General features: G+C 39.0%; 1 protein-coding gene across 2 annotated transcripts in view; it reads right to left on the bottom strand.

The window, feature by feature from the left end:
• Positions 1–260: 260 nt before the first annotated feature.
• The window catches only part of SFXN1 (sideroflexin 1), a 39,827-nt gene continuing 27,225 nt past the window's right edge, over positions 261–12,862 (bottom strand). For both annotated transcript variants that reach the window (XM_060240563.1, XM_060240564.1), the window contains 5 exons: positions 12,288–12,415; positions 11,811–11,860; positions 4,869–4,918; positions 4,277–4,324; positions 261–642 (listed from right to left, as the gene is read on the bottom strand). In XM_060240563.1, the coding sequence (XP_060096546.1) occupies positions 546–642; positions 4,277–4,324; positions 4,869–4,918; positions 11,811–11,860; positions 12,288–12,415 (373 nt within the window). In that variant the 3' untranslated portion in view covers positions 261–545. The remainder of the gene's footprint in view (positions 643–4,276; positions 4,325–4,868; positions 4,919–11,810; positions 11,861–12,287; positions 12,416–12,862) is intronic.

Genomic DNA, 12,862 nt, shown 5'->3' on the forward strand with positions numbered 1-12,862 from the left:
ACTCTGCGCTGTGCTGCATGTTCTTCCATTCTAGCCTACCAGTACTGCAGTTAAATCAGAAGTGTGATAAAACAAGTTATGAACTCAGGCATGCTGTAGAAATCATACTCTGGACCTGAGGAAGTAATGAGATGGGAAAGCACAATCTGAACTCTAGATGCAAAACAGTAGCAAAAATTAACTTCTCAGTTACTTGCTTGTAAGGGAAACTTAAAACAGAAAGATAATTTAAAACAAAATAGTGTGATTTTCTCTGCCTGTGACATTTTCTAAAAGGTATTTAATCTTTAGCTACATGAGAACTGATGCAAACTTTTTTTGAATATTTGCAGCCAAAAACTAAGTGAAGTATATGCAGCAAAGTGGTAAAGACCACAACTATGATTTGAAATTATAATTATAAAAAATCCTCTAGCAGTTATCGAATAACCTCAGTGTTCAAAATTGGATAAAACTGAATGGACACATCAGGACTGTCTTCAAAGTTGTCACACAATTAAAAAATAAGTTCACCTAATTGTCGCTGAGGGACAGTTTGCTACAAATTATAATCCTTTGTTAAAATACACACGGTCCAATTCAGGGTTGAGCTCCTGGATCTTGGCTTGCAATTCTGACTCCAGACGAGTTACAGACATGGAACTGAGCAAAAGAAAATAAAGACATTGCATATTATTTAATTATTAGTAGTAGTATGCAGCCCAATTAGTGGCGAAACTACATGATTATTTTTAAAAGAGTTGAGTCTATTAAATAATAAACATGATTAGTATGAAAGGGGTTTATCAACTCTAGTCCAAACAGTAAGCTTCTGCGCATCATTATGATTACAAAACAAGCCCTTTTTTAAAGTAGTGTTTTGCTTGGCTAAGGATAACTGGTATAGTGTGTTAATATGTCAGCCAGAAAAATGCACTTTAAATGAATTGTTAAACTTTCACTTGTAAACTGAGACTGAAATAGCGAGTCATGAATGACTGGGTGACCTTTAAAGTGATTGTTAACGTTTTGAATTTTACTATTACAAATGAATCAAATTAATTTAGTATGCATGGAGACATGCAGTTAAAACCAGCGAGTGCAACATTTAGGACTGTTAATATATCAGCACTACAGAATACCCACCTAGATACGATGAATGCTGATCCATCTCAGCATAGTGTGGAACTGCGTTTGCTATTACAGCTTTTCTAAGTGTTTTCTAAGCCAAGAGGGCAAATGTTGAGTTACATTGTTTTCGAGTTCAATACAAGTCAAAGTGCTACCACAAAAGAAGCAGGGGACTTCTGCTTTCATTAACATTTTTGATCATTCCACAAAATGAAATGTCTATGCTTGCCAAGAGACAGGAATCATACTTGGTTTGAACATCTCTGTTGCTCAGGTAATTTCCCATACTCTTATCAATTTTGCCAGCTCAGCTCAGTTGTTCAAAGTATATGCACTCTATGTGGACAAAACGAAGTGGATTTGTGCCCACTGGCTCCACCACCCCTGAATATCTGAAGTAAGCTGTAGGCGTGTACAGGTTTACGTGTATTTACTCTGTATAGGTGATCATGAGCAACAACTGAACAGAGCTTGTCTTAAACAGATAAGGGATTCTCAGCCTTCTTCTGCAATGAGATCCACTGCCTTTCCAAGCAAGCTGCTCAGACAACATCTGTTGAAGAGGGAGCTGCAACAGGGAACCAAGTTCTGCTTCCTGGTCTTCATGCTCAGACTCTACTTTGCTTCTTTTTATACTTCATTCTATTACTATTTCACTAATATCAATTCTAAGGCATCTTGATTTTGCAAGTAAATATATTTCTCACAGTATCTATTACTTATAACTTTAAATTATTTGCTAGATCTGGAGTGGGGTGAGAACACCCAAAGGCTTGTTTTTTTAGTAGCCAGCTGAGGAAAAAGGGACAAAGAGAGTGATGTTCGCCTTACCTGATTAATCTCTGTGTTTTGGATATGAGTAGAGGGACATTCCAGAAACAGAAAGTCTTCCTTGGGTATAGGAAGGTGAAGAATAACCTAACCCAGGAGTGTTAAATGTGCAGCCCAGGGGCCGAATTAGGCCCCCAGAGGGCTCCTATCAGGCCCTCGAGAGAGAGAGTGTATTTGTGTGTGTGTGTGTTTTGTTCGCTTGTTATGCCAGGGCTCTCCTGGGTGCAACTGGGTTTTGCCTCTCTCTTTTCTCTGAATTCATGCCTTCAAGATCCAGTCTTTTTTGCTAGGAAAGCAATGTGAACTATTTAGATGAGGAATAACAAGCCAGTGAGGTGGATTAGGCTGAGAGTGTGTATCCAGACCAAGTTCACCCAACATATTTCTTTTGTAGTCTGGGGATTTTAACCTAGACTTCCCATATAAATAGACTGGTACTGAACACTATACTTTGCTGCCTCTGTATTCTTGCACTGCCTCATAGGAGTTGTAGTTATTTCTCTGGTGAAGACTATAGTTTTGTAGACAAACACAGAGCTTTCAGTCTTTGTCATGGTGCCTTCACATGTTCTTGACCAGCACAAGAAGCAACTTATGTACAAAAGCTTGCCATGCCCAGCCATTTCATGTTTTCCTTTGAGTCTTAGTCTCAAAGCACTGGCCATGAGATTTCTGGAATGAATGTCAATAAATGAAAAGTAGGTTTACAACTTACAGATACACATCTGAACAACACCTAAACAGCATACTTAAGATTGCTACAGCACAGACATTGTCTCCAGGTTTTGATGCAATAATTCAGAGCAAGAGGTGTCAGTTATCAGGGACTGTTAAATAAACAAAACATTGCAAGAGTGCTAATATTAAAGCATGTTTTATTTTAAGTTTTTTTTTAAAAAAAATCTTTAATTGTGTTTGTCTATCAAGTTTATATCTCCTCTACCTGGCATTGCATTTTATGACACACATGGCCCGACCCAACAAGGTCTCATTTCTGTCAGATCTGGCCCTCATAACAATAAATTCAATACCCCTGGCTTAACCTGTGGGAAGGGGCTTCCTACTCAGTCTGTAAGAACAAGGGAATAAAACCAGGAAAACTTAGAACACAGAAATCTATGGAATGGTATAGTGAGAAAAATGAGAGATGCAGTTGCAAAGGGTGTGATGGAATTCCCACTGAAGAGACAGATTAACCAGGAAGCACAGTGTATTCCTAACCTGAGTCACACCTTTCCAAGTCCACTGAAGTCAAAGGGCTTACAAGGGTGTAATGGTCTTTAGGTCTGCATTGCAGATCTTCCTTTTTGAGGGGGGGGGGGTGGATATCAGCAGAAGGATATCCTTGAAGCAGGAGACCAAGCATACCATCAGTAGATCACCCTGATCACCTCTCCAGCAAAGGAAACTCTTCTATCAAGAGAGAAGATGCTGTTGTCTCAAGTGGCAGAAAAACTTCCTGGAACAGAAATGCACATATTCCCTACACTCATAAGCAGAAGGAAAGGAGAAGAAAAGTTACCATGGAGAGAAAGCATTCAAGGCCAACACAAAACAGGGCTAAGAGAGAAGCTAACCTGCTTCTTAGCCTAGACAAGGACAGACTGGAAGCACTGAATTTCCACCTTCACAAAGACATTTTCCAATTTTTTTGGTTCTAGAGTTCCAAGGAAAGGGGACTTCCAAATTGTAGAATGTCCCTCTTTTCATATCCAGAAAAAAAGAATAAACTTCACAGAAAGGCTGGCGGAGAAAAGGGGGAGATGGGGTAAAACGGCAGAGGCACAGTCTAAGTGACATTATTTTGCTGGTTTCACACTTCCAGAAAAGCTATAGAATAGTGGAAGAGGAAAAAATTACAGGTGCCTTAGGAAGGCTGCTACCCGACCCTCCAGATGCTCAGTGCAAACTGTACTAAGAGCTTGTGAGCTGCCAACTGTTATATCATGGCAACTTGTGGATTTGGTGATGTCCCGTTATTGAACTGTTTAGTTATTTTCCTCTGATCTGTTAGGGCTCAAAAGCCTGTGCTGTAGTTTGGTTTCACTTCCTCTACCGATTGTAGGCTATTAGTATTTGTTCATTCAGAGGCCAGGAAAGGCCCTGCATTTGTTCCAATAAAACTTTCAATCCTTTTGGCAAAGTATACTTGTAGAATTATTATACCAACTACTTCCCTAAGCTTATGATTTGGATCCTTTTTAGGTGTAGATAGATGACTTCTGGCTGAACTGAGGAGATTTGAAAAGTAGAGTACATGCTTTCACCTATTTCTGTGGATTACTTGGTGCAACGATAACTCTTGCAGTAGAATAATATGAAAAGCATGCAGTACCTTTTTTGAGGAAATAATGCACAGCATAAAGGTGTCGCAAACACCAGACTGGAAAAGACAAACAACAACTTAAGTTACTTCCAGTAATTGTTCTTAAATTATAAAGCAAAAGCAACCATATATCCCTATACCAGCCAATAAGCGCAACACCGTAACTCTTTTGCTCACAGTTGGTGTTGGGAGGGTTGGGGTTAGGGAAGTATTTCTCAAGGCTTTTGTTTCACTTCAGTCACTCTCTCCTAGGATGCCCTTTCCAGCTAAGCATACTGTGGACCTACATGGCCTTTCTCTTTTCCTTTTGTTTGTTCTTCTTGATCCTAAACCCAAGATGAGTTCAACTAGATATCTGAACTTCTATCCAGTCTTATCTTTGAGTCTTGTTATTTTGTTGTTGTTTGCCATGCTTCCAGTAGCTCATTCAGAAAATGTTATTACTTTACTTGCTCTGTGTTATCTACCCTACACTTAATGAGACTTTGACAGTCTCACTAGTTCAAAGTTTTAGAGTCTGTCATGTAGCGTTAAAAGCAAACATTGTCTGTGTGGGGGAAATACCAAATAATCTTTGATTTATTTTATTTTTTTTACTCACCAAAACCCAACTAATCCCACTTGAATGGGGGCACTCATCCATGGGAACCGCTGTGTCAAAAACAAAATGATACATGGTAAACATGTTTCTGCTTTACTACCGATACACTACTGGAGATTTTGGACAGAGCACTTTTAAAGGCATAAGGACACTAAAAACATATGCACAGTGCAGGCAAAAAATAAATATATGGTTTACCATTTGGCAGCCGTCAACATTCCTAATTCTTAGGGCCTGCTGTAACAATTTTTAATTGAAAGTCTGCAATGCTTACTGATTTGTCTGTCTATTCTCAGTAGTGGAATGTAAGTAAGTACTTAACAACGCAGCCAATCATATAAGTAAGTTTGTGTTGTTCATATAGAGCAGTTAAGGATGACTATTTTGTGCTATTGTAACAATATTCTGTAAGATGGATACTGGAGAGGAATCATAGAATCATGGAAGGGACCTCTAGAGTCATCTAGTCCAACCCCCTGCACAATGCAGGAAACTCACAAACACCTCCCCCTAAATGCTTTACTATTCCATTGTTTTTATTGAAACAGTAAACTGAGCACTTTCAAAATGCAATTAAAACAAGTAACTTACAGTATTTGTACTGTGAGCAACTGAGCCTCTATGGGTTTGATCCAGCCACATTTTCCCCCATCCCATTTCAATCAATTCCCCTCCTAATTTACCCTGGAGCCCACATGGTGTTTGTACACTGAAGTACCATGGTCAAAGGGAATCGCTCCTTCATCAACATCAGAAGAGCTGGTTTAATCCAATGCTATGTTTATATTACAACATCTAACCAGAAAGCATCCCATGATGTACCTTTGGCTCCGTAAATATGAACTCTGGCAGGAACACATGGCTCAACTTTGACACCACAGACTGTTCAGTTTTTGCTTGTGCATAATGCAGATTAGTCATCCATTTGCCACAAGAGTGACATATAACACCCAAATACTTACAGAACTGTCCATTACTAGAGTCAAGAACACTGAAAAGGTAGCAGTAGGAGAATCTCTTGTACTGATGCCATTTTTAATTTGTATAAGTAGCTGTGTAGTTTTCAAGATGAAAAAACTGTACAATGTCTGTGCTATAGTTCAGAATAGCAGTGAAACAGTTAAAGACAGGGCTTTTCTTTTTTAGCAGGGATGCACAGGAACACAGTTGCAGCTGGCTGGGTGTCGGGGTGTGGCCTAATATGCAAATGAGTTCCTGCTGGGCTTTTTCTACAAAAAAGCCCTGGTTAAAGTATTTTATGTGATTAGGGTTTGTAGAATCTTTCGGGCTCAAGTGCCATGTTCTACTGGAGAAACTTTCTCCAGTAGAACACGGCACTTGAGCCCGAAAGATTCTACAAACCGTAATGATGTTACCAGCCGTGAAAACCTGAAATCTTTGATATTTTATGTGAATCCAAGAAAAAATAGGTAATCCCCTGTTCTATCATAGTTTGCAAGGAAGCTTTCTGATGGCACAAGCAAGAAGATCAAATATTTTCAGGAAAAAATACTTTATTAACTTGAAATCTTGGTACAGCCCGAAAGAAAGTAACCTTTTGGTAACATATAATGCACTAGTTGTGCATAGCTGTTCAACCCTCCATGAGAAAGTTGCAAAGCACCAGAAGACAGACAGATTCTACTGGTTTGACACATATCCCAGTTTTCAGTATGCCTTACTCTCAGGGATAACTGCTTCAGATAATCTACTTTTGCATAAAATTTAAGATACCTCAGACGACTGTGTTGCAAGCTGCGTTTTAAATTTGGAAAAGAGTTTGGTACAAAAAGTGTGTAAAAAAGAAAATTCCTGGAAAGATGGCATGCCTGCCCCAGAATGTAGTACCAGTAGTTGACCTGCAGTGCCACCTACTGCCTGTGGGTTTTTAATATACTTTCAGAAAAATTCTGATACCACAAAACCTCCAACTTATTTCCATTCTCTTATTCTTGTTATCCATAAAGAACAGCTATCTCAAAACATTCAAATTTAAAAACCTACGAGATTCCACATAATTTAAACCCTGTTACGCTATCAAACAAGTTTGCAACCCGCCCCCCCAAACTAATCTAAAATGAGTAAGATTTCTAGTTGGAACTGAATGTATTGGTAATGAAACTGACCTATTTGAATTCTGTAGATTGGATACTGTTCTTAACTAAACCCAAGCATTCATTCCAAAAGAAGTTTACATGTCATTCAGTGAAGTAATTGGAATTAACACACTCCAGTCAGGGAAAAGAGGCCTTTTTTTTTTTTTTTGTAGCAGGAACCCCTTTGCATATCAGGTCACACACCCCTGATGTAGCCAATCCTCCTGGAGCTTACAGTAGGCCCTGTACTAAGAGCCTTGTAAACTCTTGGAGGATTAGCTACATCAGGGGTGTATGGCCTAATATGCAAAGGAATTCCTAATACAAAGCAGCCCTGGTGAAAAGCATCCCCCTGAAATGCTATTGACATTGGGAACAGTATAGTTAAACACTTGCTGGGAAAATGAAACTAAGCAATGAGCATGAAATGAAAGATGAGACATGAGTCAAGGCAGCAGGAAAATGCCAATTTATTTTCCTGAAATTTCTGGACAGCAGATAACTGTGCTCTAAGCAAACCAACCTTCAAAGGCAATGAAAGAGAAAAAGTTGCAGGAAATACAGATGATTGCTTTATACAGAAGGAGAAGAAATGGAGAGATTGTTTTTAATCAAGAGAAAACAATACGTTTGAAGAGCTTGACTGAAGAGATTAGCATAGCAGTTTATGTCCCAGCCTGGGGCCGTGAATTACAGGAGCAGTAAGCCTATGCTCTGGGAAACTTAAAAAACAGAAGGCTTTGACTAAAATAAGGATTACAGCTGAGAAGGCTTAAAACACTGAAGTACTTAATATACTTTTGTAATATAGAGAACACAAAGTCTCTTGTAATGTACCCTCAAAACTAATGAATAGTCTCACTGGGATATCGCCAAAGTTACAGTTACATTGATGGAATGGAACTTCCATTGGCAGAGAAGAGGAGGGAGGTTTCCACTGATTCCCTCTCCTACTGTAGACTCCCACTTTGCCTCTTATGTTGTTCTGAATGATCCTTTGACTCCAGGAGTAAAGTTGCAGGGGGCTGAGTGGGCTACAGCAGGAGTGGGGTGGAAGTTTTGTTTTGCCAGCTTAACTTTCCCAGTGGTTCTTTGGATCCAGCTATTTGACTCAGCTGATGAAATTCCACATAGTGGCCAGTTTGTGGAAATTAGCTCTAGTAGGTTTAGGTGATACCTGAACTTTAGAAACAAACGCTAACTTCCAAATCAGGGATGACACTGCACAGGAAATGTAACAAAAATCAGGCATATATCATTCCTAAAACTGGGATTTAAACAGATCTTTGGTTCATAGGTCACACACCTAGAGGAATCTTTTAACAATACTTAGGGGTGTTTCACCCATACTAAAATTACTATAGGCACTAAAGTTTATCTGAAGTTACAACCCTGATGCAACAGCTAAAAACAAGCTAGAAGATGAGCATGCAGGAAGTATATCTCAAACAAGAAGAAAGAACACATATACAAAGGGAATATACGGACACAATATAATTTAGTTGTCAAGAATTCTACTACTGAACTATGAATGAGGTCAGCAGGGAAGAACAAACTGACTATCCCTGGGCCAAAGGAGGCGAAATTGCAGAACACCCGCACACGGGCCTTCTCCGTCGCAGCCCCATGCCTGTGGAACCAGCTCCCGGAAGAGATGCGGGCCCTGCGGAGTCTAGACCAATTCCGCAGGGCCTGCAAGGCCATCCTTTTTAGGTTGGCCTTTGCAGACCGTTGATTAAGGACCACTGAACTGATGGACCCGCCAAAGTGACTTTTGTCTCAGTGATCTTCGCCACCATGTAAACAGAGAGAATAGCGCCAGGAACACCACTGTTATTGTTAAATTATGTTGACTGTAAATTAGAATGGTTTTTAAGATAATGCTGATTTTAAAATTATTGTATAACTTTTGTATCAATATGTTGTTAGCCGCCCTGAGCCCGCCTAGGCAGGGAGGGCGGGATATAAATAAAAAAATAAATTTAAAAAATGACTCACTTCCTTTTGCAACCTTATTTAAAGGGTCCAAATATACTTTAAGTGTCAAAATTACAAAGGAAGGATGAAAGCAGCAGTATAGCCACTAGCCTGGATATTTTTGTTTAAGTACCAAAAAAAGAAAGTCAACCAATTCATGGAATACAGAATTTGGTTTTAAGAGACATGAACCGGCTGCCTGTTTTGTTTGTTTTTTTAAAATGGAGGTCATTGCACAACAGTATTAGAACTGACCAGCACCAAGTCTTATAATTAACTAACTGCAGAGTAATGATTCACTTGAGCTCACAACCCATGAGTCAGAGGAACAAGAAATTGTTAAAACAGTCATGGAAAAGATATTTTGGGCGGGCTGATCTGCAAAACATGTGACACCATGTTGATCAAACTATATAATAAATGGATATTTTATCTGACAGATGGAATCCTCCTGTATGATTTCTTGCAACAAATGCCACTAGATTGACAGGCATGCTCAATACTATCACTTTCATGGCAATTGTGGTCATTATGTGGATGCATAATAAGCTCAAGTAAATACACCTGTTCTTTCTGCATGAAATGTTAAATTGTGGCAGGGTTCCATAAAGTGGAATGTTTTATCAAAGAAGGTCAAGCTCTGAATTCTTGCTAAGTCACAAAACTCATGAGGTAGACATGGACAAGTTTCCATTTCCCATTTTATAAAATGGGAACAACAGTGGCCTATATCAAATGGCTACTGTGCAAAATTAAAAATGTGAGAGGGACTGTGGCTTAGTAGCAGAGCACCTAGTCTTCATGCAGGAGGTCCCAGGTTCAATAGCAAGCATCTCAACTTAAAAAGTTCAGGTAGTAGATGATATGAAAGACCTCTTCATGAGACCCTGGAGACTTGCTACCTATCACAGTAGACAATACTGACGTTAGGAGATGAGCAAGTTGACTTGGTATAATAAGGCACCTTCATGTGTTTGTAGTTCCATATATTATCTTGTTTGTGTGCAAAACATTTCTAAACCTGATGTTATGGGGAAAAAAACATGCTCCAAAATATTGAAAGTCTTTTATTTGCACACTGCAAATTTTGAAGGGCAAGTAGTTGTTCTAGTGTAAAAATTAGCTATGGTTATTAACTTTTTAGACGTACACCGATTACAGCTAGATCACCCCTTGTGGACCAGTTCAGCAGAAATTTCTATATTTGCAGTATACATATCTTGCTGGAATTATAAGGTACATCTTACGATTTCAGTAAATCTGATTTTAAAAGTTAGATGAACGTCAATGCCACGATAATCAGGAGTTTTAAACTGGCAAGCCAAATTCTTATCCTATGTGCAAACATAACTATTCTGAAGTATTAAAGGCTAGGAAGGTAAAATGTAAGATGCTGTCTTCACTATACCCTCTGTATTGGCCATGTAGCAGAAAGCCGGGTTAAAACTGGACGGACTTATAACACACTTCAGCTTTTATTTATCATTTAAGATATGTTTGTCCTGATTTAGGTTAGGGATTATCAAAGCATGAAACCTTTCAGCTTAGTCATGTAAGCTCTCTCTTGCTCAAGATTGGAATAAGAGGTTACAGTCATACCAAAGCTTCATATATTTGTATTATATCTATATAAGGCTTGATTACCATTTGTTATATAATTGCCTAGGGTGGATACAATTAGCAATGGGTAACCTTCTCCATTTGTTCTGTAGCTCACCTAACTCTGAGTTTGGTTTTCTGGACTTCTTTGGACAATTCTTGAAAGAAGCTTGAAGAACCCTAAGAAAAACAGCAAACAGCTCTCATTCTCTCTCTCTCTCACACACTCATACTTTGGCCCTCTGCCCATTCTTACCCTTGTGAGAAGATGGAAATGGCAAGTAAGAGGGCTTGATAGAGACAGGCGATCTCCTGCTGAAGGCCTGGAAGCTCCTCAGCATGGTGCATGAAAATTTTAATTTTGTATGCTTTCCAACTCAATTGATTGGTCTGAGAGGCACAGAAAATTGTAATTCCCATGAAACTGTTACAAGTGTATAGACCTAAAGTTGAGGCGAGCAAAGTTTCTCCTGTCTCCAGCAAGCCTTCCCTGCTGCTGATTGTGCCTTTCAAAAAGATGTTGTTGCTAGAGATGAGCATGTAGGGTTGTAAATTAATATGGGTAAGGTCCAATCTTTGGAGGATTTTTGGGTTCTGCTAATCTTGGGACTGAGATTTTCCATCTGGGGAGGTCTGGCTTTCATACTTCCCAAGCTCCTAGTGTCACTAACCACAACGTGTTATGCCGGTGGAACAAACTGCTGCCGTTTTGTCCACTACTATTAGAAGAATAAAACATGTGCATAAGCAATGGGTGCTGCACTTCACCTGTATGCAAGAAGCATATCAAGCCATTTTTCTTGATATTACTACAGACCTCTCCCCAAACAAAACAAGAAAAAAGTTTACTGTCACTTGTGTCATCCACAAATAGATTTCTGTGTAAAGTATTTTTTGCCATAAGGAGCAATCTGAAGCAGCTTTGACATGGCAGCTGTTGCATGTGTACCTGCCCTGAGTTAAATCCTTAAGAGAGCTTTGAAGGACAATGTTCGATTTGAAAATATCTTAAGTTTTAGCATGCATGCTTCAATCAGCAGACAACCCCTTATTACTGGACACATGGATCTAATTTTCCCAGCTGAATCATTAAATCTTTCACATGTTTTCTAACTGTACACACAAGCATTCCCTGAACAGAACATAAAAATAATTGGAAATGTAAACTCCTTTAACTATTCTTTGCACATACAAAGTCAGTTACTAAAACACCATTCCATTAATCATCTGTAATAAGGAAATTAGTAAATATTTAGCAATTTAGGTTTACCTTTAAAAATGCCCTTTTTTCCAAAGTATTCATTATGAAGGGGGGAATAGCTACGAAATAAGAAAATAAAAGGCATATGGTTAAAACTTAACAAATTATATGTGGAAGTTTATAATAGTAGCTAATAATAATATTCATTGATAGACTGACTGGGAGCATGGAAAGGGAACAAGATGAGAGGCTACGAGGAACATCATTCCCTCAAACCTTGCTCTCCAGGAACAGAGTGATCCCCTCCCTCCGCACAACATGTACTTTCCCTCTCTACTTTAATTGGTATGCAGTTGCTTTCAACATTCCATCTCTTCTGGAGCATCTCTATTCTTTAGGGACGAGGGCAGCCCTTTGCATACCTGGCACAGCGGCAGCCTGACAAGCACAAAGGGTGATGAGAACTGTTCTGTAGTTAGTATGTGCAGAACAAAAGATTGTATCATAACGAGCACAAGCATCATGCTTAATGGAAGCAGAACTAACCCATGCCTGGAGCAGCCATAAGAATCCTGGAGACAACCACTTGCAGAATGGCTTGTTCAGCAGCTTTGGTTGATTCACCCAATCGGTTTCCATTTTCATCTGTAATGGGAATACCATGCTTTAATTCCCTGTCAGAATTTTAAAAAGAGAGAGGAGACCAGCTGAATAACTATTTTATTTTTATTCTTAGAATTCCTTATGTGCAAGTGCAAGTCTGTTACTGTTTTGAGAGTTTTAACTATAGCCTCTACTCTGTCTTTACTAAATTCACAATCACATTCTTTGGGCTGGGCTACTTTAGGATTAATCTTTGCAGAAGTAACTGGGAGAAGCATCTTGGCGCCCCCTTCATATTTTTTGGAAAATACCAGCGCATGAGACGTGCTGCAAGACAAGAAAGGGTTTACTTTGACAAAAAGGCTGTAGCCCTTATGTTCCTCCATTTGTTCTGTGTGACAGTAAAAAATGGGGCAAAAAAAAAATTAATAATCTAGCAATGTTAATTTCTTGGATTATAACTTTCCTTCATTTACTCATATATGTATCTTCTAGTACTAAACAGGCATAGTTACAGT

The sequence above is a fragment of the Heteronotia binoei genome, chromosome 5 (assembly GCF_032191835.1).
Source record: "Heteronotia binoei isolate CCM8104 ecotype False Entrance Well chromosome 5, APGP_CSIRO_Hbin_v1, whole genome shotgun sequence".
NCBI classification, from domain to species: domain Eukaryota; kingdom Metazoa; phylum Chordata; class Lepidosauria; order Squamata; family Gekkonidae; genus Heteronotia; species Heteronotia binoei.